The sequence below is a fragment of the Artibeus jamaicensis genome, unplaced genomic scaffold (assembly GCF_021234435.1).
Source record: "Artibeus jamaicensis isolate MK-2021 breed Jamaican fruit bat unplaced genomic scaffold, CSHL_Jam_final contig_60, whole genome shotgun sequence".
In the NCBI taxonomy this organism is placed as follows: Eukaryota; Metazoa; Chordata; class Mammalia; order Chiroptera; family Phyllostomidae; genus Artibeus; species Artibeus jamaicensis.
In genome coordinates, this window is record NW_026521900.1 from 6,819,055 (window position 1) to 6,843,472 (window position 24,418).

The 24,418-nt window shown below is 38.8% G+C and overlaps 1 protein-coding gene across 2 annotated transcripts in view; it reads right to left on the bottom strand.

The window, feature by feature from the left end:
- Window positions 1-1,684: 1,684 nt before the first annotated feature.
- The window catches only part of EFHC2 (EF-hand domain containing 2), a 248,066-nt gene continuing 225,332 nt past the window's right edge, over window positions 1,685-24,418 (bottom strand). The window contains exons 14-15 of one of the 2 annotated variants that reach the window (XM_037168129.2): window positions 21,309-21,414; window positions 1,685-2,664 (exon numbers count right to left, since the gene is read on the bottom strand). In XM_037168129.2, coding sequence (XP_037024024.2) covers window positions 2,563-2,664; window positions 21,309-21,414 — 208 coding nt within the window. In that variant the 3' untranslated portion in view covers window positions 1,685-2,562. The remainder of the gene's footprint in view (window positions 2,665-21,308; window positions 21,415-24,418) is intronic. The other variant, XM_037168130.2, reaches the window with a different exon arrangement.

The window sequence follows — 24,418 nt, forward strand, 5'->3', positions numbered from 1 at the left end:
ACTTTAAAAAAGCAAAAAGAGAAAAAAAAGTATTACCCCAGAACAATGACAATAGTTGGGATTTCTCTGTCAGAGGAAAGAGATGAGACAGAAATTCCAGCAGTTTTTCCCACCTCCCCTCAATTTTTGAGTGGCAAGATTTATTTGTGCTGAAAACTAGTTATCTACTTCTTGAAACCTAATCAGAATTCATCAGTATTTTGGGACCACATGGGATCAAGGGGGGGGGGGTTCCTGGGAGATTTCCAGATGGATTACAGAACGATTCGTTGATATTTACATAATAAGAATAAATGTTTTTCCTAAGATAGCATTTTCCTTCAGTGCCTTGAGACCACCAGCAAAAGAGGGCAACACAGAAATTCTATTACATGAGTAGTCTTTGTTTTTATAGCTTTAGCTTTTATTAACTAGTGGGAGCTGTTTATTGGGTAATAAACTTTACTAATGGGGCTATTATCTCTAAATTTTAAATCTCCTTCCATATATGGCTTAGTTTTAAAGGAGAATAATTATTTAAAGTGTCTGTATGGCTGCAGCGCATCATGTTTATCAGCATGATTCCTATAATGGCCATTTAATTGTTAATTGCGGGCTTGAACTTCGAATAACCAGAGCAGTGACACACATCTATGCAACAGAATAAAGAATTGTCACCCTACAAATTCAGGAGCATATCATTGGTTTGCTTCCTTTTCTTTTCTCCTCCTATTTCTCGAATTATATTACGAGCCACTACAAGGGCTAAATTATCTACATATTTAAAATCTTGAGCGAAAGACGACAGACTGAAGAGTCAAATAGGTAAGTGATAAAGATGTCAGCCTGAAAAGTTCCAGGAAAAGTGTCATCCTTCTAAAAGCTTGTTTGCTGGGGAATAAAAAATCTTAAAGTGACAAAATGGTTTGGCACTGTCAGTTGTATTTTTTTTAAAATTCTGGGACAAAAATCAAGTAGTCAAAATTAGATTTTGTGGGTAAATGGTTTTAATATATAAATTGGGTATGCTAGTTTATTGGAAAGTCCCATGGTGCCTATTCTACCAATGGCACATTTAGAATAATCCTAGGATTAGATATAGAAATAGCTTATTAACTTCAATTTTAAAAACTGAAACAGCCATTGTTGTTGAGCGAATCAGTATGTATGAGTGCCAAGAAGCCAGCTTGTTTCTAAGCAAGAAGCTGCAGATGTGGAGTGAAAGAATCATGAGCTAGGAAGGCCCCTGAGCTATCATCAGTTCTTCTTCCTCTCCTCAGAGCAGTCCTTGAAAGGTAAATGTCAAAGACCTTTCTCCATAGGCTTCCAATATCTCTGAGAACACCACATAACTTGATATATGATACAGGGCACCCAACATTGAAGAATCGGGTAGATTGGGACAAACTTCTCTAAATGAATTCCCAGAGGTCCATGATTATGAGTGTTAATCAAATATATACTACATGACAAAAGTTCTTTTGAGACTTATAATATATAGGCCTAGAAGAAAAATACAACTAGAACTAGAGAAATGCATATAGTCTTAAAATATTTAAACTTCTGGGGTAGGTGGTATGTGTGTAGAGAATGAACCAAAAAAAAAATCTTTCAAAATCTTTAGCACTCACATCCCTAAATATTTTAGACATAATACATTTTAGACATAATACATAATACCAAAATGTATTTATACATATGCATATATTCCTAAGTTAATAAGCTAACTTTAGATATAAGAAGGGCATTAAAATATAAATAGTGCATGTTTCAATTTCTCTCCCAAGTCTGTACATACCCATAAGTGTGTTGTAGGGAGGGGGCAATCCTTTTCTTCTCACAGCTTTGCTAATTTCAGAAAATAAATACCTTCACTGTAGCAGTTAAAGGGGTATTTTGATATGATGGGTGGTTACAAAGTTTAATTATACAGGTAACAAATGTGTTAAAAAGATTTAAAAAAATACTTAATAGAATCACAACTTATTGCTCTAATATACTTTGATTTTATGTTGTCATGTGTAGCTGTCAAAAGTCACTTTCTTTATGTGTTGTACTAAAACAAATTATGTTGTTTTGAAAATTACCATAAGATTGTTTGGTATTAATAAATCATAAATATAATTAAAATGTTTGATGTTGCCTTAAATGACTTTTTAAACTTTTTTAAAAGGATTTTATTTTATTTTTAGACAGAAGGGAAAGAAAGGAGAAAGAGAGGGAGAGAAACATTAATGTGTGGTTCCCTCTTGCACACCCTGTACTGGGGGCCTGGCCTGCAACCCAGGCCTGTGCTCTGATTGGGAATCAAACCAGTGACCCTTTGGTTCACAGCCTGGCACTCAATCCCCTGAGCCACACCAGCGAGGGCTAAATGACATTTTTAATAGTACTGGTACATCACAATATAATATGATGTTCTGAAAAACATTAAAATGACAAAGAGAGATTAATTATAGTCTATGGATTTAAATTCAACATAAACCTTGATTCCTTTTTGTTTTTAATGAGATTACATGCACTAAAATAAACTTGGCAAAATTAGAACAGGAAGCCGAAGAAAGTTGAGCAAAATTGGCATGGTTACTCTACCTGTAAGCCATACACGTCCTTTAAAAATTTTAAATAGTTAATGTATTTTGAAGGAATAGGTGATGGCATACCAATCCACACATCTTCACATCTCTAGGGAAAAAAAAGTGGATATAATTAAAACCACATCTCAAAGTACAATTTTCTAAATGCAACATTATCTTGTTATATAAACTCTTAGCAAATAGTTTATTTTCAAAGCTGACATTTCTGTAGCCCACTTTTGGATTACAATGACTTTGTGGTACACTGGGTTCTTATGCTTGATTCTTCATCCCTTCCTGTATTAGAATTATACACATATTGTCTGTGAGATGTGACTTTATAGCACCTTCCAAGCTCCATGGAGGAGTTGATTTTCCTGTCCCTTTGTTATGGTCTCAGCCACCTGACTGGCTCTGGCCCATGCAATGTTACCAGATGTACCAGAGGCCTTAATCTGCTGGCATGATTTGGCTTGGCCTCCTATGCCTCTGCCATAGCCATGAGAAGAAGAGGGATCATGAGGCGGCGAGTCAGAATGATACAGGAGGAAGAAACCCAGCTGACCTACAGGCCCATGGAAGAGGAAAATAACTGTCTGTTATTGCAAACCACTCAAATTTAGGGGTGGGACTGTTTGTTATGCAGCATTGTTGCAGTGATAGCTCCTCCTATGCTTCATTAATAACTCAATTTTTTTTTAAATCCAAACTGCTGGCTATACTGGCTGCTTGGTTACTGTTTCTTCCATCTAACAATGTAAGGACTGGATCATTCACAATGTTCTTGGGGGTAAGTTACTTTATATCCTCTTCATATATATGTAGTATAAAAATATACACACATATACTTTAGACATATGTATGATGCATATGTGTGCATATATTTGCTAATTTCAGAAAAATAAATACCTTCACTCTAGAGAGGATTAAAAATATATATTACTATTATTTATTTTTAATACTCACTTTAAGATATGTTTTTATTGATTTTAAAGAGAAAGAAAAACATTGATGTGAGAGAGAAACATTGATCAGTTGCCCCCTGTATGTACCCCAACCAGGTATTAAACCCACAACCTAGGTAAGTGCCCTGACCAGGAATAAAACCCACAACCTTTTTGGTGTATCGGACGATGCTCCAACCAACTAAACCACCCTACCAGGGCTAAGAATTAATTTGATGAGGGAGGTTGCAGCAAAATTATATAAGTAATAAACATGTGTTAAAGAGATTTCAAAAAGCCTTATATATAAAATCTATATACATGCCCATGTCCATATGAGGTCTGTCCAGAAAAAGTCCAGCCATGGTTAATATAACAAGAATGATTTGTACAACATTGATGTAACCCGGAAGCCGAGGAGAGTGGACTGGAGTGTGCATGTATGAACAATGACGACTTCACTGTACTAGTCAGTGGGGGCAGAAGACACTGTTGAGTGAGCATGTGTACTGTGTGGCCATTGTATTCAAAATGACTGAGTGAGTAGAGCAATAAATCTGCATCAAATTTTTCATTAAGCTTGAACATTCCTCTATGGAAACTATTCAGATGATTCAGAAGGCCGCAGCTATGGGCAACTGCTGATTGGCAGCTTCATCAGAACAACACATCTGCTTATGCCTCATCGTCTCATGCAGTTATTTGGTGAAACATGAAATCACCCAGGTGAGTCAGCCCCCGACAGCCCATATTTGGTGCCCTGCAACTCTTGACTTTTCCTAAAACTAAAATCACCTTTAAAAGAGAAGAGATTTCAGATCCTCAATGAGATTCAGGAAAATATGATGAGGCAGCTGATGGTGATTGGAAGAACTATGTGAGGTCCCAGGGTGCCTACTTTGAAGGGGACTGAGATGTCATTGTCCTATATACAATGTTTCTTGTATCTTCTTCAATAAATCTATTTTTCATATTATATGGCTGGATACCTTCTGGACAGACCTCATACCTACTTTTTATTTATGCTGCAATGGTCAATTCATATTAATATCAATGGGGGAAGCCCATAACTGTGTCTGTTTATATTTCTATTTTCAAGGTTAACTATTTCATATAAGAGGTGCTATATGTTGTCTAAAGCTAAATTACTATCCAAAGTCAAAAGATATCACAGAAGCATAAGTAAGGACTCATTGATTTTATGGGATGGAATTGCGGACATAACCTGATTAAGTAATGTTTCACTTGGGCTTTATAGAATGAAGAGCAGTTCATCAGAGGATTAAAGTGATGAAAGCTGTTCCAAGCATAGGAAACAGCATAAGCAAAAGTTTAGAGACATAAAAGTAAATTTTTGAGAAAGGGTAGGTAGCCCAGTGTGGTTTGGGGCACATAGTACAAAGAGGCAAGAAAGGCAGTTGGAAGAAAAAGATAGGGCCAAACTCAGGGGCTTTTGTGCTAATTTATTCTTTATGGTGTGGTTAAGGAAAGGCACTGGTGAGTCTCAGCCAGAAAAACCTGATTAGAAATGAATTACATAACTCATTGGAAGTATGAAGAATGAAATGAAGGTGTAAAATCACTATGGAGGTTACTGCAATAATCCTGTGAAGAGATGATTGTGTTATAACCAGGGCAGCTGAAGCTGGGATGGATAAGAGCCACATCTGAAAGATTTAGCTACAGTAGAACATATACAATACCTGGAAGGTGACTGGTTTGAAGTGGCCGTAAAAGAAAGGAATAGTGTTATGGGTTAAATTGTGCCCTCTTAAAAAAAAAAAAAGAAGAAGAAGAAGAAGTGTTAAAATCCTATTATTTCAGTAACCTCCAAGCTTCTGGGTTGGTAAACACATGAAGACTGGGAGAGAGTGGCCTTTCTGGAGAGGGCATGAAGCTCCTCACCCTTTCCCCATACCTTGCCCTACACATCTCTTCCTTCTGGCTGTTCCACACCAGTAATCTAGTAAGTAAAATGTTTCTCTGCATTCTATGAGCCACTCTGGGAAATTAATCAAATCCAAGGCAGGAGTCATCAAAACATCTACAGCCAGTTGGTTAGAAGCACAAGTGACAACCTAGACATGCACATGATGTCTCAAATGGGGCAGAGGCAGTCTTGTGGGGTAGTTAGGGCTAAGGCACTAACCTGTAGAATCTAAGGCTGTCTCTGGGGAGATAGTATCAAAATTGAGTTGAATTGTAGGAGACCCAGCTGGTGTCAAGAATTACTTGGTATGGGAAAAAAACCCCTACACATTGGAACTGGTGCCAGAATGGTAGCCAAGTCTCAATTTTAGGGAGATTTCCCAATTACTGGTTTAAATTAACTAACAGGAACCAAATTGGGATCCAAAGGAGGGTAGGAAGCAGAAGGTAAAACTTACAAAACTTGGAGAGGGATCAATAAAGTAAAGGGAAAAGATATCTCTTCATAATTTTTGCCTGTAATTGGGTCCATCTAAAGGATTCACATGGTCAATCTCTTTGTAAAATAAATAGATCTTTATTTTTTATTTAATTATTGCTCAAGTACAGTTTTCTGTCTTTTACTCTCATCCCAGCCCACCCCGCCAGGCCTCCCCACCTCCCTCCCATTTCTACCCCCCTTAGTTGTTGTCCACGTGTCCTTTATACTAGTTCTGTAAATACTTCCCCCTTTTCCCCCTGAAATTCCCTCCCCTGTCCCCTCTGGTCCCTGTCAGCCTGTTCTCTATTTCACTGTCTTTGGTTATATTTTGCTTGCTTGTTTGTTTTGTGGTTTAGGTTCCTGTTAAAGGTGAGATCATATGGTATTTGTCTTTCACCACCTGGCTTATTTCACTCAGCATAATGCTTTCTAGTTCCATCCATGTTGTTGCAAAGGGTAGGAGCTCCTTCTTTTTTTCTGTTGCATAGAATTCCATTGTGTAAATAAATGTACCATAGTTTTTGGATCTATTCATTTACTAATGGGCACCTAGTTTGCATCCAACACTTGGCTATTGTAAATTGTACTGCTATGAACATTGGGGTGCATAGGTTCTTTAGGATTGGTGTTTCAGGGTTCTTAGGATATAATCCTAGCAGTGGAATTGCTGGGTGAAAAGGCAGATTTGTTTTTAGTTTTCCTAGAAAATTTCATACTGTTTTCCATAGTGGTTGTACCAGTCTGCAATCCCACTGACAGTGAACTAAGGACCCCTTTTCCCCATAACATCTCCAACATTTGTTGTTTGTTGCTTTGTTTATGATAGCCATTCTGACCAGTGTAAAGTGGTATCTCATTGTGGTTTTAATTTGCATCTCTCTAATAGCTAGCGATATTGAGCATCTCCCCATGTGTCTCTGGATGTTCTGTATGTCCTTAGAGAAGTGTCTGTTCAAGTCCTTTAAATAAATCTTTAGTGACATATGAAACCCCCATACTACCACTGCCTAAATGTTCTAATAAATCCACAAATGTTCCAAACATTACAGACCATTTATGACAATCTGGGCAGTGAGTTAAAAATATCCTTTGTCTTCATTGACCTTTTATTCATCCTACACTACAAATGCAAAGAAAACTCCAGTGTATAATGTATTCCCAGCAGTACATGAAATTTTAAGTGGAAATAACTGTATGGTAATTTTACAACAGGACAGACAACTCAGCCACAGTAGTCCATCCCTCCCCCTTCAAAATGAGGATGAATGTGCTTGTGTTTCTGAAAGCACCCTCCAATGATGATTGCTGGAATCTTAAATATCTTTGTGTATCAGGCTCTGCCAGTGCCCTTCCTGATCCCCTCACCCTCTCACCCCGCACTTGGCTCATACCAGCCTGACTTCCAACCACCAGCACCTGTATTCCTTTGCCTGAGTGCTTTTCTTTGGCCTCTGGTGCCCACTTTGGCTGCCCTAGTCACAGTGACTAGGAATTAATTCTTTCCTCCCACTTCAGGAGCAGTCCTCAAATCATGACTGATGGGAGTTGATGGATGAATACCTCAGCTCCTTTGCACTTTGAATGGGACCTGTCAGCTATGGATCCCTGTGTGTTTTGAGGAATTTAGCTCCAGTCGTCCACATTTGTTACTGGTTTAATAATATGCCTTATAAGCCCCTTTTCTTCCATTTTGTCACTTCTCACTCCCTTACTAATGCTCCTTTCACTTCCCCCCAAAACCACTTATACTGCAATCATTGTCTCTAAGTTAGCTTCTAGAGGAAGTCAAACAAAGGCATTATTCAATTTTACATTTACCAAAACTAATAAATGTCTATGAAAGTCACAGCACAGCTTGTAAAAAAAACAACTTCCTGACAAATTGTGAATGAATGGATCCAGAGTTTCCAATGTGACTTCTAGATAACTCAAGAGACATTGCCCAAATTAAAAAAAAAAAGATTTTAATAGGAAGCATAAACTGTATGTGTCACACAGCATTTTATAGAAGGAATAACTATGAAGCACATAGTGAAATTCAACCACAATGTAAAATTATGACTCTAAAATGGCTGGAAATCATTGTCTGCAAGAGGGGCCCATGACATCTTCCAAGCTGGCTGTCGCCAGAGCTACTTAAGATGTCAAACAGAAGATGGCAACAGAGTTGGAAGGAGCAGATTCCAGTTCCTTGTACACAAGGGAGAGAATCCTGTCTGATCTGTGGAGGAGAAGCCTGGCAGCCAGCAGTTGCTCAGCATATATGAAAATAAGGGACCAGAAATCTTGACGGTCACAGAGGAATCAGACAGTAGGGAGACAGCAACGGTACAGTGGAGTCTCGGGGACAGAGCAAAGAGAGGAACAGCAGGGAATTTGGGGGTGCACAGTCCGGGGATCAGTGCTGGGCGTCCAGTGAGGTTCGGCAGGCGCACAGCATTCTGGACCATTCCCCGTGCATCTCCCTATCTCAGATTCCTGAGGAGGCCGTGGCCTGCCGAAAGGACCTAAACAAAGACAGGAGCAGAAGGGACTTTGGCTGGCACGCAGTTGGAGGACCAGTGCCGGACGCACAGTGTGTCTGGGCGAGCGCCTAGGGTGCCTGGGTCAACGCTCAGCGCTCAGGTCCAGTTTTCCCGTGCTTCACCCTGCCTAGGATTTTTCGGGAGGCTGGGGCCTGCTGAAGAGACCAAAAAAAAAAAAAAAAAGACAGGGGCAGAAGGGTTTTCAGCCGACACACAGGTCTGGGGACCAGTGCCCCACTCGCAGTGTGAGGGCCTAGCGCGCCTGGGTCAGCGCCTGGGTCAACGTTCAGCGCTCCAGTCCAGCTACTGAGCTGCTCCCGCCTTTGGATTTTTCGGAAGGCCTGCTGAAGGGACCGAAACAAAGACAGGTGCAGAAGGGTTTTCGGCTGGTGCACAGTCCGGGGACCAGTGCACACCCCGCAGCTCGCCTTCACGTGCGCCCAGTGTTTCTAGGTCCGCGACCAGGCCTCAGATCCGCTCCGACTTCCAGTTCATCTCCCTCAGACTCTTTGGCAGCCCTGAGCCTGCAAGGGGTCCTTGGGAAAGAGCTGAGATCCTCAACTCACTCCCTTTCTGGCCAAGCAAGGTTAAGTGCCAGGAGAGAATTGTTTGCTAGAGTTTACAGAGAGGGTGCTGAGGACAAAGGGCCCCAACCGAGGACTCTGAGGTGGCCAGCGCCAGAGATATGACAGGCACAGTGTGGGGCTGTGACTCCAACAGACACAACTGCCTGGTCTGCTCCACACCCAGCCTGGCAGCGAACCCGAGGTTGGACAGAGGGCCTGGAGTTCCCCAACAGAAAGGGGGCGGGTCTGTGCTCCATCGGAGGGTACCAGGCAGCCTGGCCGGCGCAGGTGCCTGGGCGCCCCGCAACCCAACCCATGGTGGTAACCCCTGGGAAAAGAGCGCTGTGAGGAAGTCCTAGTTCCCCATTGTAGGGAGCTGGGGAGAGGTAGCGAGGGTATGGTTCCTGAGAGAGGATTTGCAGAAAAATCACAGTGATCCACCCTCAGCCAGCTACAGCCAGAAAAACCTGTTTGGCTAGTTTGAAACCAAGAAGTGACTTTTCTTTTCTTTCTTTTTTTCTTACTATTTTATTTATTTTTTTTATAACCTTATTTTCCCTTTTTATTCTTTTCTTTCTTTTTCCTTTCCTTTTCTTTTCCTTTTTTCTTAAGTAATCTCTTATTTTTAAAATTTTATTATTGTTTTATCTTTCAATACTTTTGTCCTCTTTTTTCGTATTTTCTGTTTTATTCCTCCTTCCATTCTTTCCAAATGTATCATTCTTTCCCCCATTCCCCTGCTTTTATTTCTTTCTCTTATTTCTTTCCGGGTCTTTTAATTCTTTTACCCACATGAGACACAAACAACTTGAAAATACCAAAAGGCCAGAGCTGGACCCATAGAAGACACTTCCCAACAGTAGAGTCAGAGAGATTTAGCCAGCAAGGCTCTCAATCCAGATAGAAGGCCAAATAAAGAACTTCAAAGACAAAAGAAGTCTAAAAGATTATGCTTCCACCAAACCAGCCCTACAAGAAATACTAAAAGGACTGATTTAAGGGAAGGAAGGAAAAGAGAGAGACAGTGAGGAACACAGGAACAAAAATGACAATAAATACCTATCAATAATAACCTTAAACATAAATAGATTAAATACTCCAATCAGAAGACAGAGAATAGCTGAATAGATAAGAATGAAGGACCCACACGTATGCTGCCTACAAGAGACCCACCTCAGGAAAAAAGACCATCACAGACTAAAAGTGAAAGGCTGGAAACAAATTTTCCAAGCAAAAGAACAAGAAAAAAAAGCTGGGGTAGCAATTCTCATATCAGACAAAATAGACTGCAAAAAAAGGGCCATAAACAGAGACCCAGAGGATCACTTCATAATACTCAAGGGAAGAATCCACTAAGAAGACCTTAACATCGTAAATATATATGCACCCAACATAGGAGTAGCCAAATATATCAAGAAAATCTTAGAGGAAATCAAGAAAGATATTGACAGCAACACAATTACAGTAGGGGATTTTAACGCCCCACTATGAAAAAATGGACAGATCTTCCAAACAAAATATCAACAAAGATATTGCAGCATTAAACAACACCCTGGATGAAATGGACTTAACTGATATATATAGAGCCCTTCATCCCAAAGAAGCTAAATACACATTCTTTTCAAATGCACATGCAACATTTTCAAATATAGACCACATGATAGGACACAAAACGAGCCTCAACAAATTCAAGAATATTGAAATCATACCAAGCATTTTCTCTGACCACAAGGGATTGAAATTGGAAACCAATGCCAAAGGAAAAAACCCAAAACACCCAAAATCATGGAGACTGAATGGTATGCTATTAAACAACGAATGGGTCAAGGATGAAATTAGGGAAGATGTCAATAAGTTTCTGGAAACAAATGAAAATGAACTCACAACAACCCAAAACTTATGGGACACAGTGAAGGCAGTCCTGAGAGGGAAGTTTATAGCAATACAGGCCTACCTAAAGAAGACAGAAACATTTCAAACAACCTTACCCTACCCCTGCAAAAACTCGAGGAATAACAACAAAAACAGCCCAGAGCAAGCAGAAGGAAGAAAATAACCAAGATCAGAGCAGAACTAAATGACATACAGACTAAAAGCACAATTCTAAGGATCAATGAATCCAGGAGTTGGTTCTTTGAAAAGATAAACAAAATAGACAAGCCTTTAAGTAGGCTCATCAAGAAAAGAAGAGAGAAGACACAAATAAACACAATCAGAAATGAAAGAGGAGAGATTACAACTGATACCACAGACATAGAAAGGATTTTAAGAAATTACTATGAAGAACTGTATGCCACGAAACTTGAAAACCTAGGGGAAATGGAGAAATTTCTAGAAAAATATAATCTTCCAAAACTCAATAAAAAAGCAGAAAACCTGAACAGACCAATAACAGAAGATGAAATTGAAGCAGTAATCAAAAAACTCCCATCACACACAAGCCCTAGACCAGATGGGTTCACAGGAGAATTCTACAAAGCATTTAAGGAAGAGCTAACCCCTGTTCTTCAGACACTATTCCAAAACATCCAAAAGGATGGAAAACTCCCAAACTTCTTTTATGAAGCAAGCATCATCCAAATTACAAAACCAGATAGAGACACAACAAAGAAAGAAAACTTCAGGCCAATATCACTGATGAATATAGACACTAAAATCCTCAACAAAATATTGGGAAATTGCATCCAACAATAAATCCAAAAGATTATAAACCATGACCAAGTGGGATTCATCTCAGGGATGCAAGGATAGTTCAATATTTGCAAATCAGTAAATGTGATACATCACATAAACAAGAGCAAAGACAAAAACCACATGATCATATCAATAGACATGGTAAAAGCCTTTGATAAGGTACAACACCCATTTATGATAAAAACACTCAGGGAAGTAGAAATAGAGGGAGCATTTCTCAATATAATAAAGGCCACATACAAGAGACCTACAGCCAACATCATACTCAATGGGAAAAAGCTAAAATCTTTTCCATTAAGATTAGGGACAACACAAGGATGTCCACTTTCACCACTTCTATTCGATATAGTATTGGAAGTTTTAGCCACAGCTATCAGACAAGAAAAGGAAATAAAAGACATCCAAATTGGAAAGGAGGAAACAAAACTGTCATTGTTTGCAGATAACATGATAGTATACATGGAAAATCCTATAGACTCTACCCAAAAACTGCTCGAACAAATAAATGAATTTGGTCACACAGCGGGTTACAAAGTCAATATCCAGAAACCAAAGACATTTTTATATACTAACAATAAATCAGCAGAAGCAGAAATCAAGAAAAAATACCATCCGATATAGCAAAAACAAAAATAAAATGTCTGGGAATAAACCTAACCAAGGAGGTGAAAGACCTGTATACTGAAAACTATACAACACTGAAGAAAGAAATTAAGGAAGACACAAACAAATGGAAACATACACTGTGTTCATGGATTGGAAGAATTAACATCATCAAAATGTCCATACTACCCAAAGCAATTTACAGATTCAATGCAATACCTATTAAAGTACCAATGGCATATTTCGCACACATAGAACAAACACTTCAAAAATTTATATGGAACCATAAATGATCCTGAATAGCAGGTGCTATTTTGAGAAAGAAGAACAAAGTAGGAGGAATCACAATACCTGATATCAAATTGTATTACAAGGCCACTGTAATCAAAACAGCATGGTACTGGCATAAAAACAGGCACATAGACCAATGGAACAGAACGGAGAGCCCAGAAATAAACCCAACTCTCTACAGTCAGTTAATATTCGACAAACGGGACAGTAAAATAAAACAGACTAAAAATAGCCTCTTCAACAAATGGTGTTGGAAGAACTGGACAGCTATGTGCAAAAAAAATTAAACTTGAGCATCGACTTACACCATACACCAAAATAAATTCAAGGTGGATAAAAGACTTAAATATAAGCCGTGACACCATTAAAGTCCTAGAGGAGAACATTGGCAAGAAAATCTCAGATATTTCACGCAGCAACTGTTTTACTGATATGTCTCCTAGAGCAAGGAATATAAAGGAAAGAATAAACAAATGGGATCTCATCAAAATAAAAGGCTTCTGCATGGCTAAATAAAATAGTATTAAAATTAAAAAACAACTGACTGTATGGGAAAACATAATTGCCAACGATACCTCAGACAAGGGTTTAATCTCCAAAATATACAAAGAACTTACATGACTCCACGCTAAGACAAATAACACAATTAAAAATGGGAAAAGGACTTGAACAGACACTTCTCCAAGGAGGACATGCAGAACATCCAGAAACACATGAAAAGATGCTCAATATTGCTAGCTATCAGAGAGATACAAATTAAAACTACAATGAGATACCACTTTACACCGGTCAGGATGGCTATCATAAACAAAGGAACAAACAGCAAATGTTGGAGAGGTTGTGGGGAAAAGGGGTCCCTAGTTCACTGTTGGTAGGAATGCAGACTGGTACAAACATTATGGAAAATATTATGGAATTTTCTCAGAAAAATAAAAATGGGCCTGCCTTATGACCGAGCAATTCCATTGCTGGGACTATATCCTAAGAACCCTAAAATACCAATCCAAAAGAACCTACTCACCCCAATGTTCATAGCAGCACAATTTACAATAGCCAAGAGTTGGAAGAAACCTAGTTGTCCATCAGTAAATGAATGGATCAAAAAATTGTGGTACATATACACAATGGAATTCTATGCAGCAGAGAGAAAGAAGGAGCTCCTACCCTTTGCACCAACATGGATGGAACTGGAAAGCATTATGCTGAGTGAAATAGGCCAGGTATTCAAAGACAAACACCATATGATCTCACCTTTATCAGGAAGCTAAACAACAAAACAAGCAAGCAAAATGAAAACAACGACACTGAAATTGAGAACAGTGGGACAGCGACCAGAGGGGACAGGGGAGAGAATTTCAGGGGAAAAAAGGGTAGGATTTACAGGAACTAGTATAAAGGACACATGGACAACAACCAAGGGGGGTGGAAAGGGGAGGGAGGTGGGGGCACAGGGGGGTGGACTGGAAGGGGAGTAAAAGAATACTTTAGTTGAAAAATAATTAAATAAAATTCCCCCCCCCAAAAGATGTCAAACAAGTTGGCTAGATTACTTGTTCATCAATCGTGAAAGAATATAGCTGCCAATCTGTAAAATAAAGATAGCACTGGATGGAAACCCGATAACTAGCAGCTTCCCAGTGAGAATACCAAAGCTGTGAGTGAGTTCATGGGCCATGGATAATTTGCTTTGACATTTTTAAAAGGAAATTTAATTGGATTATGTCTCCTTCTAGTTTAAAATTTTCTACTATATTACTGTCCACCAGATACATGAGGGGAAAGATTGGGAGCCAATTACATTCCATGCTTCACTGAAACAAGGTTGTTTTTATTCCTCTCAAATGTAGGATTGAAATAGTCATGTTACTGATTTTACTCTGCTACTACCCTCCACTCACTCAAAAAAGGATATTTCTACAGGGAATATCTATGAATTTGTAGAAAAGTCCAGTAGTGTGTATGGAATTGAAATTGTGGTTGTATCAGATATTTTTCTTTGCAATAGGTTGATATGACTTTAGAAATAATGAAATTAAAGTTGACAAAATCAAAAAAACAGTAAAATTTCAGTAAATCAAATTAAAATTAATTTTGGAAAGATAGCTCACAAATACTTAAGATAATCAAGGGCATTCTGATGACATAAGGAAAACCTCATATGTCAAGCCAGAAGATTTGCTTATATTCCTATATATTACTTTAAAAAATTATTGGAGCAATATTGGTTAACACAGCCATATAGGTTTCAAGTGTACAACTCATCAAAACATCATCTGCACACTGTGTTGTGTGACCATTGTCCCACAATGAAGTCTCTTTCCATCCCCATTTTCCCCAACTTTGGGCACCTCTACCTACTCCCAGTCAACTTTCCCTCTGGCTATCACCGTACTGTTATTTGTGTCTATGTGTTATATATACCTTTTTTTCTTGCTTAAACCCTTTACCTTTTTTCACTTAGCCTCCTCAACCCTCCTCCCCTCAATCAGTGTGCTCCATGGACAATCAGTGTGTTCTATGTATCCATGTTTCTGTTTCCATTTTGTTCATTAGATTCCACATGTAAGTGAGATCTTATGGTATTTGGTTTTCTCTAACTGGCTTATTTCACTTAGCATAACAGAGTTTCCTCAAAAAAATTAAAAATGGAACAGACTTTTGACCCAGCAATCCTTCTTCTTAGAATATATCTGAAGAAAACCAATACCCTAGTTCAAAAGAATATATGTATTCCTATGTTCATTGAAACATGGTTTATAATAGCCAAGATCTGGAAATAGCCCAAGTGCCCGGCAGCAGATAAGTGGATAAAAAGCAGTGGCACACATATACAATGGAATACTACTTGGCCATAAAAAAGGAAATGTTACTTTTTGCAACAGCATGGATGGATCTGTAGATTATTATATTCTATACATTTCTGTCTTTACTGAAATGACAATATTTCACAATTGCTTCTCTCTGCCTCATATAAAGCTTCAACATAGCTAAAACACGGGTACAACTCCTAAGCAAGAAAATTTCCTAAAAACTGCATTATAAGGCAACTAAAGTTTTAAAGGATCCATGGATTTTGTTTTAGCTTTAGTGACAGACATACATATGATTCAAATAGACATCATCCAACATTTTAAATCCAAATGGATTCCAGTGGTATCATTTCCTAAGTTTATTACTTGTGTTAGGTAATCAGTATGTGTCACCAGTTATTTTTTTTAAATCTAGTGAGAATTAATAATATTTTATTCCAACTGTTAAATTCAACCTCGAATATTAAAAATAACTGCTTATTAAAGTATTGGCACTAACCCCTAATTATATAGTCCTTACCTTTAGGAATGCTTTTGAGTCTCAGATTTTTATCTATAAATTGGGAATGACACATTCTCACAAGGTTGTTGGAATAGTAAAATATCATAGGCCATTATAACCTCTAAATACCAAAAGGAGATCCTCAACAAGTGGGGTTCCCAAAAATGTGACTCAAGGTGCACCCAACTGCTCCCTACTCCCTGCTGAAAAGGCTATATATCATCCTGTTTTGACACAAGAGCTTTAGAGCCACTTGCTAGTGCTTCTGCAGTTCCAGTGCTTATAAAATGAAGCCATATCCAATTTTTCTCAGAAACATTCAAAGATTAGATGCTAGTCACCCAGTACAAGTTATAAAGTTTGTATGAGAACCAATTTAGTGTTATTTTTTTATAATATGGCTTCTGAGATTAACCAGACTGGTTCTAAACAGTCGGGCCTATTTTGCCATTTTCACAGCTACCATCTGTGAGGAAGCACAATAGAATAGAAAGTGTGTCTCTGGGCTGTGACAGTGCCAGGACAACCTGCTAAGACCATAGATAGTAACATAATGGAATGAGAGTTAAATTACAGTCCCAGTGACTCACCATGGGCTGCTGTGACAGCACCTGGCCAAGGGGACTCCTGAGAATCCAGGCTATATGCCACAGTCAACAGTCATGATGGGTGACAACTTACATGCACTCATGTAGGAAAACCTCTCACCAAAGGGCAGCAGGACTAACGAAAGCTGGGCTAGCTACAATCACAGTCTTATTTGCACATTTTGCTTGCTTATTGTTGAATCCAAGTCCTGTTAGCTGAGACCACCTAACCATTACAGGTAGGGGAGCTCCACCTGAGTCTGGGCACCAGTCCTGACACCCAGCAGAACAAGCCAAAAGCTGTTAGTCTGGACCTGGCCTTACTTGGCTGTGGGACTTGTTTACCTGAGCCCAAGTCTTTATCCTTTCTTTCTTTTCTTTTTTTTTCCTCTATGTGGGATGGACTCCCAGCTTCTGGGAATCCCCTTCAGAGACTGCTTCTGCTGCAGAGCTGTCTCAGGTGCAAAGAACTAAATTGTTCAAGGTCATACCTCTTAAACCAACTCACAGGGATAAAAAAACAGGCCATTATGGCCCAACTCAGGACAACTCTGAAAGTCATTCAAGTTCCAGAGCTCTCTATGGGCTAGAAGGCTATGTTTGAGTCTGCATTACATCTCAACTTGTCCTTTTGCCTATCCGCATGTCCTTCCTCTCTCTTCCACAGGCACTGATCCCAAGGACACTCCCAAGTAAACTTTTTTCTGCACACTAGACTCTATCTGCTTCCTGGAGAACCCAACCTGTGACAGGCCCTGACCCAGAGTATTTCAGGTAATTAGACACGAACACTGAAGCACACTTATATAGTTCAGGAGATACTATACTTTTCACTACTGATTCTACTGTATAAACTATGCAACATTATGCTCATCTTATTCAAATTAAACATTTTCATGTGGGCTTATAGGCCCACTGATAACATTCTCAACCTGTCTTTTCTTTATGAAACAGCAACAGACTTAGGAATATCAGAGTGCTGCAGACTCTGGAATCTAGTTAAGTCCTCATTATTGGTTAAGCCAATTAGGTACCATTTTATACTTATTTTCTTCTTTTCTTTAACTGGCTGAAAAGAAATGACCCTTTCCAAATGTCTTCCTCAGACTCAACCAGTTCGTGCTTGATCAGCAGAATTGATGAGAGAGCCTAAGAGTAAAGTTCTCACTGCAAATGACTAACAACTGGAAGAGCCTACTGCTGAAGCACAGACCCTTTTCAAGGTAACATTTCTGTTCTAACTCTTATCTTTATGGAGAAAATCACTGATTTTAGTCTTGGAAGCTGAATGTTAAATCTGACTTGAAGAAGTAAGACATCTCCATTTTATAAAAAAGAAAACAATAGCTAACATTTAAGCCCTTACTATGGAACAGGTATTGTGATAAGTGTCTTACATGTATAGAACTCGATCCTCACAACCACTCTGATGGAAGTACTACTCTTATCTCCATTTCTGAGATGGGAAAACCTTAAAGGTTGAGTAATTTGCACATACTCCACCCAGTTAGTCAATTATCAACTTCAGGATTTGAACTCAGATTTATGTTCCAGACTTTCTGCTCTACCTACCTCCTTAAAGCACCTTGAACTCCAAGGCTCATTCACTGTTCTAGTTGACAGAGTAGGTAAGAGATGAAATGAGGGAGGGGTGGTTAAAAGGAGAATGGCTTTCTGAGCTTCCAACACAGTTACTCCTCTCCCAGTATGGATGGAGGCCATTTTATGCGTTCTTAAATCAATATAATGGGTCATAAATTACATTCAAAAGAGAAATAAGAGGAAGAAGAGAGGGAAAAGAAAAGAAAGAGATAAAGAAAGGATGAGAGAAATGAAAAATCATACTGTACTACATGCAGTTAGAATAGTATAGTTTCATAAATGTTTTGTTCCACTATATATGTGCATGCTGGGTTTCTGTGAACAAATATCTTTCTTACTATGGGTTGTAGTACTAAAAAGATAATTAAATTTCATTCAAACTGAATCAAAATGAGGAAAATCAAAATTAAAGTAATAAGACATCATATATTTTTAGAGGCAAAAATGTGGAAATAAGTTGAATATCTATCAAACAGAAATAGGGGAATAAATTATTCTATATCCATACTACACTTTTTAAAGAATGGCTTAGGTCTATACATATTAGAGATATTTCCCATGATTTACTACTGAGTAAGAAAAAGACACTATAGATAAAATGCATGTGGTATTATTTATATCTTAGTACAATTGATGATGAAACTCCCAACATACATATAAACATCTGAGTGGTGGATAGGGTGGAAAGAAAAAGGAGAGAAGTAGAAAGTAAGGAAAAGAACAACAAAGGTAGTTGCTAACTAGTAAAAATAAGTACATGTACCATTTAGGATCCCATGGGAAATAGAGGACATACATGAACTGTGCAGTTGAGAAGAGTTAAATAAAATGACTGTCTACAAAACTGTTGGAAGTGTCTAAAGAAAGCAACAGGAGATCCTCCACCCTTCAGGGACTGTAGCAGCAGACTGTCATTATCACCAACTGTGGCTGAAGGGGCCACATAAGGGTAGTTATCAGAATTTGGAGTGGAAAGCTGTAAGTAGAGAATCTCCAGACAGGTGCTATGGACCTTAGTAGGAAGAGGAAGTCAATCTATTGTGACTGTCAGGGAGGGAAACAATTTCTTTCTCCTACCACCCTCCACTCTCCTGCTGTTGCATTCCAGCAGCCAACCCAACTGGAAGCAAGAGGATTCAAGCCCCTCTGATGCAGCCCACAAAGGTCAGCTGCCTGGGATTCAGAGTAAGAACAGAGGGGTTGGAAAAAAGTCCTAATGGGACAAATGAATGATATCTAAAACAGAATACTGTAACATTAAATGAAAGGTAGGATATAAACTCCATCTATCATTTTTATATGTAAAAATTAATTTACATAGATAAAAATTAAAAGGATACCAAATGACAGTATTAATTTTTTTGTAATGGTGTCTTGGATTTTAGTTAATTAAATCTAATATCTTTGATAATAATTATGAGGTCTGTTTGGAAAAAGTCCGGCCATTGTTAATATAACGAGAATGGTTTGTGCAACACTGATGTAACCTGGTAACCAAGGAGAGTGAACTGGAATGTGCATGTGCAAACAAAGACAACTTCATGTTACTAGTCAGTAGTAAATACTGTTGAGCTAGTGTGTGTACTGTGTAGCCATCAAGTTCAGAATAACTGAGTGATTGGAGCAACAAATCTGCATCAAATTTTACATTAACCTGAACATTATTCGCAAAAACTATTCAGATGATTCAAAAGGCTGCAGCTATGTGCAAGTGGTGATTGGCAGCTTCATCACAACAATGTTCCCACGCATGCATCAATCACATTTCGTGCAGTTTTTTGGCAAAACATCAAATCACCCAGGTGACTCAGCCCATCTACAGCCCAGATTCTGGCTTTTCCCAAAACTAAAATCACCTTTGACAGGGAATAGATTTCAGACCCTTGATGAGATTTAGGAAAATATCATAGGGCAGCTGATGGCAATTGGGAGAACTGTGTGAGGTTCAAAGGTGTCTACTGTGAAGAGGACTGAGGCATCATTGTCCTATATATAGTGTTTCTTGTATCTTCTCATATAAATGTCTCTATTTTTCATAGTACATGGTTGGATGCCTTCTGGACAGACCTTATATACTTGAAAGATTTTTTTTTTAATTTGCGGGCAAACAGATCTGAGTTAAATTTCTGACTCTATCAGACCCTTGCTGTTTCTGTAACTTCCTCATTTCTAAAATGGGAATGCTAAAATACCTACATCCTAGGATTGCTATGCCCAGCACAGGGTATAGAACCTACTCAGAGTGGATACTTAACCATGTTTCTCTGATAATAAAGTTTATAAATGAGCAAGTTAAGAAAGTGGTGGAGCCAGAATTCACCCCCAGTTCTGTTTGACTCCAAAGGCCACCACTGTCTCCCAATCATCTGGAAGCTCACTCCAAAGGCCACCACTGTCTCCCAATCATCTGGAAGCTCTAAGGCTGCCTGACACTGCAGAGTAGCTGCATGCCTGAGGGAACTCCCCAGGGGCACTAGACCAGCTCAGGCCAGAATGAGAGGGTCAGCAGAGATCAAGAGGAATAAATGCCTCCTTTCCGGGAGTATTAAACATGACATTTGCTTTATCAAGGGACTTTCCCAAGAAAATCAATTTCTGGAGCATGTTAAAATATAAACAACCCTCCACCCACCCACCCACTCCTTAAAGACAATTGGTCCAAAGAGATCTTAGAGAATTCAGACAATTCTACAATGTTGAGAACACCATCTGATCACATGAAGTTTGTTTTCCCTAACAAAGAATTTTTCTACTAAATTTTTGTTTTAAAATTGGCTCCACTGTGAAATGTGCACCCCCATACTGCAATGTTTGACCAAGGCAAACCTGTGTGACACAGCCACAGATACACTGGGGAATTAACATATTCACCATTTGAAATTTGCTCTTGTGGCTCATGATGATGTTACCAGAATCCCTTGATAACAGTGTCTTTATCTATTTATAACTGTAACCTATTATCCTATCTTCCATGTAATTAGATGTGACTGAGGTTAAAAAAATTCAGCTGCATAAGAAAAGCCATGCTCTTATAGAACAGATGTTCACTCAGCATGGAAAGTGAATTAGCTTTTAACACAAATACCCAGAAATACATAAGTGCTCTTTCCAAAAGCATTGATGTTAATACTTTACATGAAAAAATAAATTTAAGATAAATAATATTAAAAATGCAAGAAAGGTACCATAGCTGCTTTTTAAAATAGTTCTTAATTTTACCTCTTTCAAGGGTGATACTTTTATTAAGTCAGGCAACCGATTTGTTCTCCAGTTCAGGGCAGAAAAAAATGACACATAATCGATTTGTTTTTCACTGTCTTCAAACCTGAAAATATAATTATAGCATATGATTTGGTTCAATCTGCAGAATTCAGGACCAAAATGTCAATTTAAATGCTACCATGAAGATATAATATCAGGGATGTTTTAATATCTGGTATTTTCTTATTTATTATTAGTTGATTGCCTGTTTCCAACCCTTCAGAACATAAACTCTTTGTGAGCAGAGATCTCACACACCTAATTCACCAAAATATCCTCAGTACCTAAATTAATGCTCTTACTTAGAAAGTGTTCAATAAATATTTGTTGCACTTGCCACAGAAACAAATTAGTTTATTCAGTAATTAAGACTATTGCTGTATTTTGCTAATATTGTTTGAAGGTCTTTTTGGTTAAAAATGGTTGACAGTATATGACAGTAAAATAAAACATCCTTATAGTTCTTAAATTGCATGCCTTTTAAATGTTTAAGGCAAGCCTGGATTCATTTTGCATATTATATTTTTAGGAAAAAGAAAAGTCATCCTTATCATTTATTACAGTGGTTCCCAACATTTTTGGCACCAGGAACCAGTTTCGTGGAAGACAAGTTTTGCACAGATGGGCAGGGGGGAGTAATAGTTTCAGGGAGACTCAAGTACATAACATTCAAGCTCTCCTCCTACTGTGAGGTTCATTTCCTAACAGGCCCAGATTGGCACAAGTCTACAGCCTGGCCTGGAGGTCGATGATCCCTCATTTATTATGTAGCATTTAAAAGGGGTTATTTAGGTCCATATATCCTATCATAAAAATATGTTCATAATATGTTGTTGAGCAGAAATGAGGTTATAAAATAAAACAGCATGTAGAGTTATGATCTCACTTTAGGTTTATACTTATAAAAAGGCATTGAAAAAATCTAGTAAAACACATTGAAGTATTAAGAAATTATCTCTGACAAATAAGATTACAATTTTTGTTTTTACTTTAGACTTTCCTATATCATCTGAATGTTTTTAAATTTATAATAAAAAATTGACTTCCGCCAAGATGGAGGGGTAGGTGGAAACACTTTGCTTCCTCGCACAACCAAATCTAAAAACAACAAAGTCTTAACAATAATAAATGCAACCGAACCACAGAAAATTGAACAATACAGAGTACAAAAACAATGAACCACTCAGCTTAACCGGTGACAGGGGCGGAGTCAGCAGCAGAGCAGGTCGGGCAAAAAAGATCCCCCAACCAGGTGGCACACAGGCAGCTGAGGGTGCAGATCCCAGGTGCAGGGTAGCTACCGGCAAACCCTGGGAAGGCAAAGGGCAGCGGGCTGACCGAAATCACACATTTGCAGGCAGATGAACAGACGGGGGGGGGGGGGTTTGCAGCAAGCGGTGAGGCAGACCGAGTGGGAGGGAGTGGACAGGACCACTATTGCTCCCTGCCTGACCCCGCCCCCACATACAGCATCACAAACCAGCAACCTGGGTGGCCCCGCCCTGGTGAACAACTAAGGCGCCTCTCCTCAAACAAAACAGGTATGAACAGATAAAAACATAGCTCAAGAAGAACTCAGAGCCCCAGAGCCCATAAACCTAAGGGATCAAGAAATTGCCAACCTATCACAGGCACAATTCAAAACACTGGTGATCAGGACGCCCACAGAACTGGTTGATTGTAGCCACAAATTAGAGGAACATATGAAGGCTAAACTAATTGAAATGCATGGAAATGCACAGGAAAGCAATAGTGATGGAAAGGAAACTGGGAATCAAATCAAGGGAGTAGACCAGAAGGAAGGAAAAAATGACCAAACAGAAAGGAATGAAGAAACAAGAATTCAAAAAAATGAGGAGAGACTTAGGAACCTCCAGGACATCTTTAAATGCTCCAACATCCAAATTATAGGGGTACCAGAAGGGGAATAGGAACAGTCACGAGTGGAAACCTTATTTGAACGAATAATATAGGAGAACTTACCCATTCTGGCAGAGGAAATAGACTTCCAGGAAATCCAGGAAGCTCAGAGAGTCCCAAAGAAGTTGGACAAAGAAGGAACACACCAAGGCACATTATAATTACATTAGCCAAGATTAAAATGAAGGAGAGAATCCTAGAAACAGCAAGAGATAAGGGGACAGTCACCTACAAAGGAGTTCCCATCAGACTGTCAGCTGATTTCTCAAAAGAGACCTTACAGGCAAGAAGGGGCTGGAAAGAAGTATTCTAAGTCATGAAATCCAAAGACCTACATCCAAGATTGCTCTATCCAGCAAAACTTTCATTTAGAATGGAAGGACAGATAAAGTGCTTCTCAGATAAGATCAAATTCAAGGAGTTCATCATCACCAAGCCCTTATTATATGAAATGTTAAAGGGACTTACCTAAGAAAAAGAAGATAAAAAAGATGAACAGTGAAAGGACAGCAAACTCAGTTATTAACAACCACACCTACAACAAAAGCAAACTAAGAGGACAGCTAGATCAAGAGTGAACCATAGAAATGAAGATCATATGGAGGATTAGCAACAGGGGAGTGGAAGAAGGAGAAGGGGGGAGAAGGTACAGAAAATAAGTAGCACAGACTGTAGATGAAAAATAGACAGAGGGGAGGGTAAGAATAGTAGGGGAAATATAGAATCTAAGGAACTTGAGACATGTGGTCAGAAACTAAAGGGGGGAATGGTGGGGGAGGGGTGTGCAGGGTGGAGGGGAATGAAGGGGGAAATAGAACAAATGTAATGGCATAATCATTAAAATAAAAAATATTTTTAAAAATTATGTCTATTTTTTCTTTTTATTTATTTAATTATTGTTCAAATACAGTTTTCTGTTTTTTTATTCCCATCCCGGCCCACCTCCCCCAGTGCTCCCAACCTCCCTCCCATATCCACCCCCCTTCGTTGTTGTCCATGTGTCCTTTATACTAGTTCCTGTAAATCCTTCCCCCTTTTCCCCTGAAATTCCCTCCCCTCTCCCCTCTGGTCACTGTCCCCCTGTTCTCTATGTCAGTGTCTTTGTTTATTTTGCTTGCTTGTTTGTTTTGTTGTTTAGCTTCCTGTTA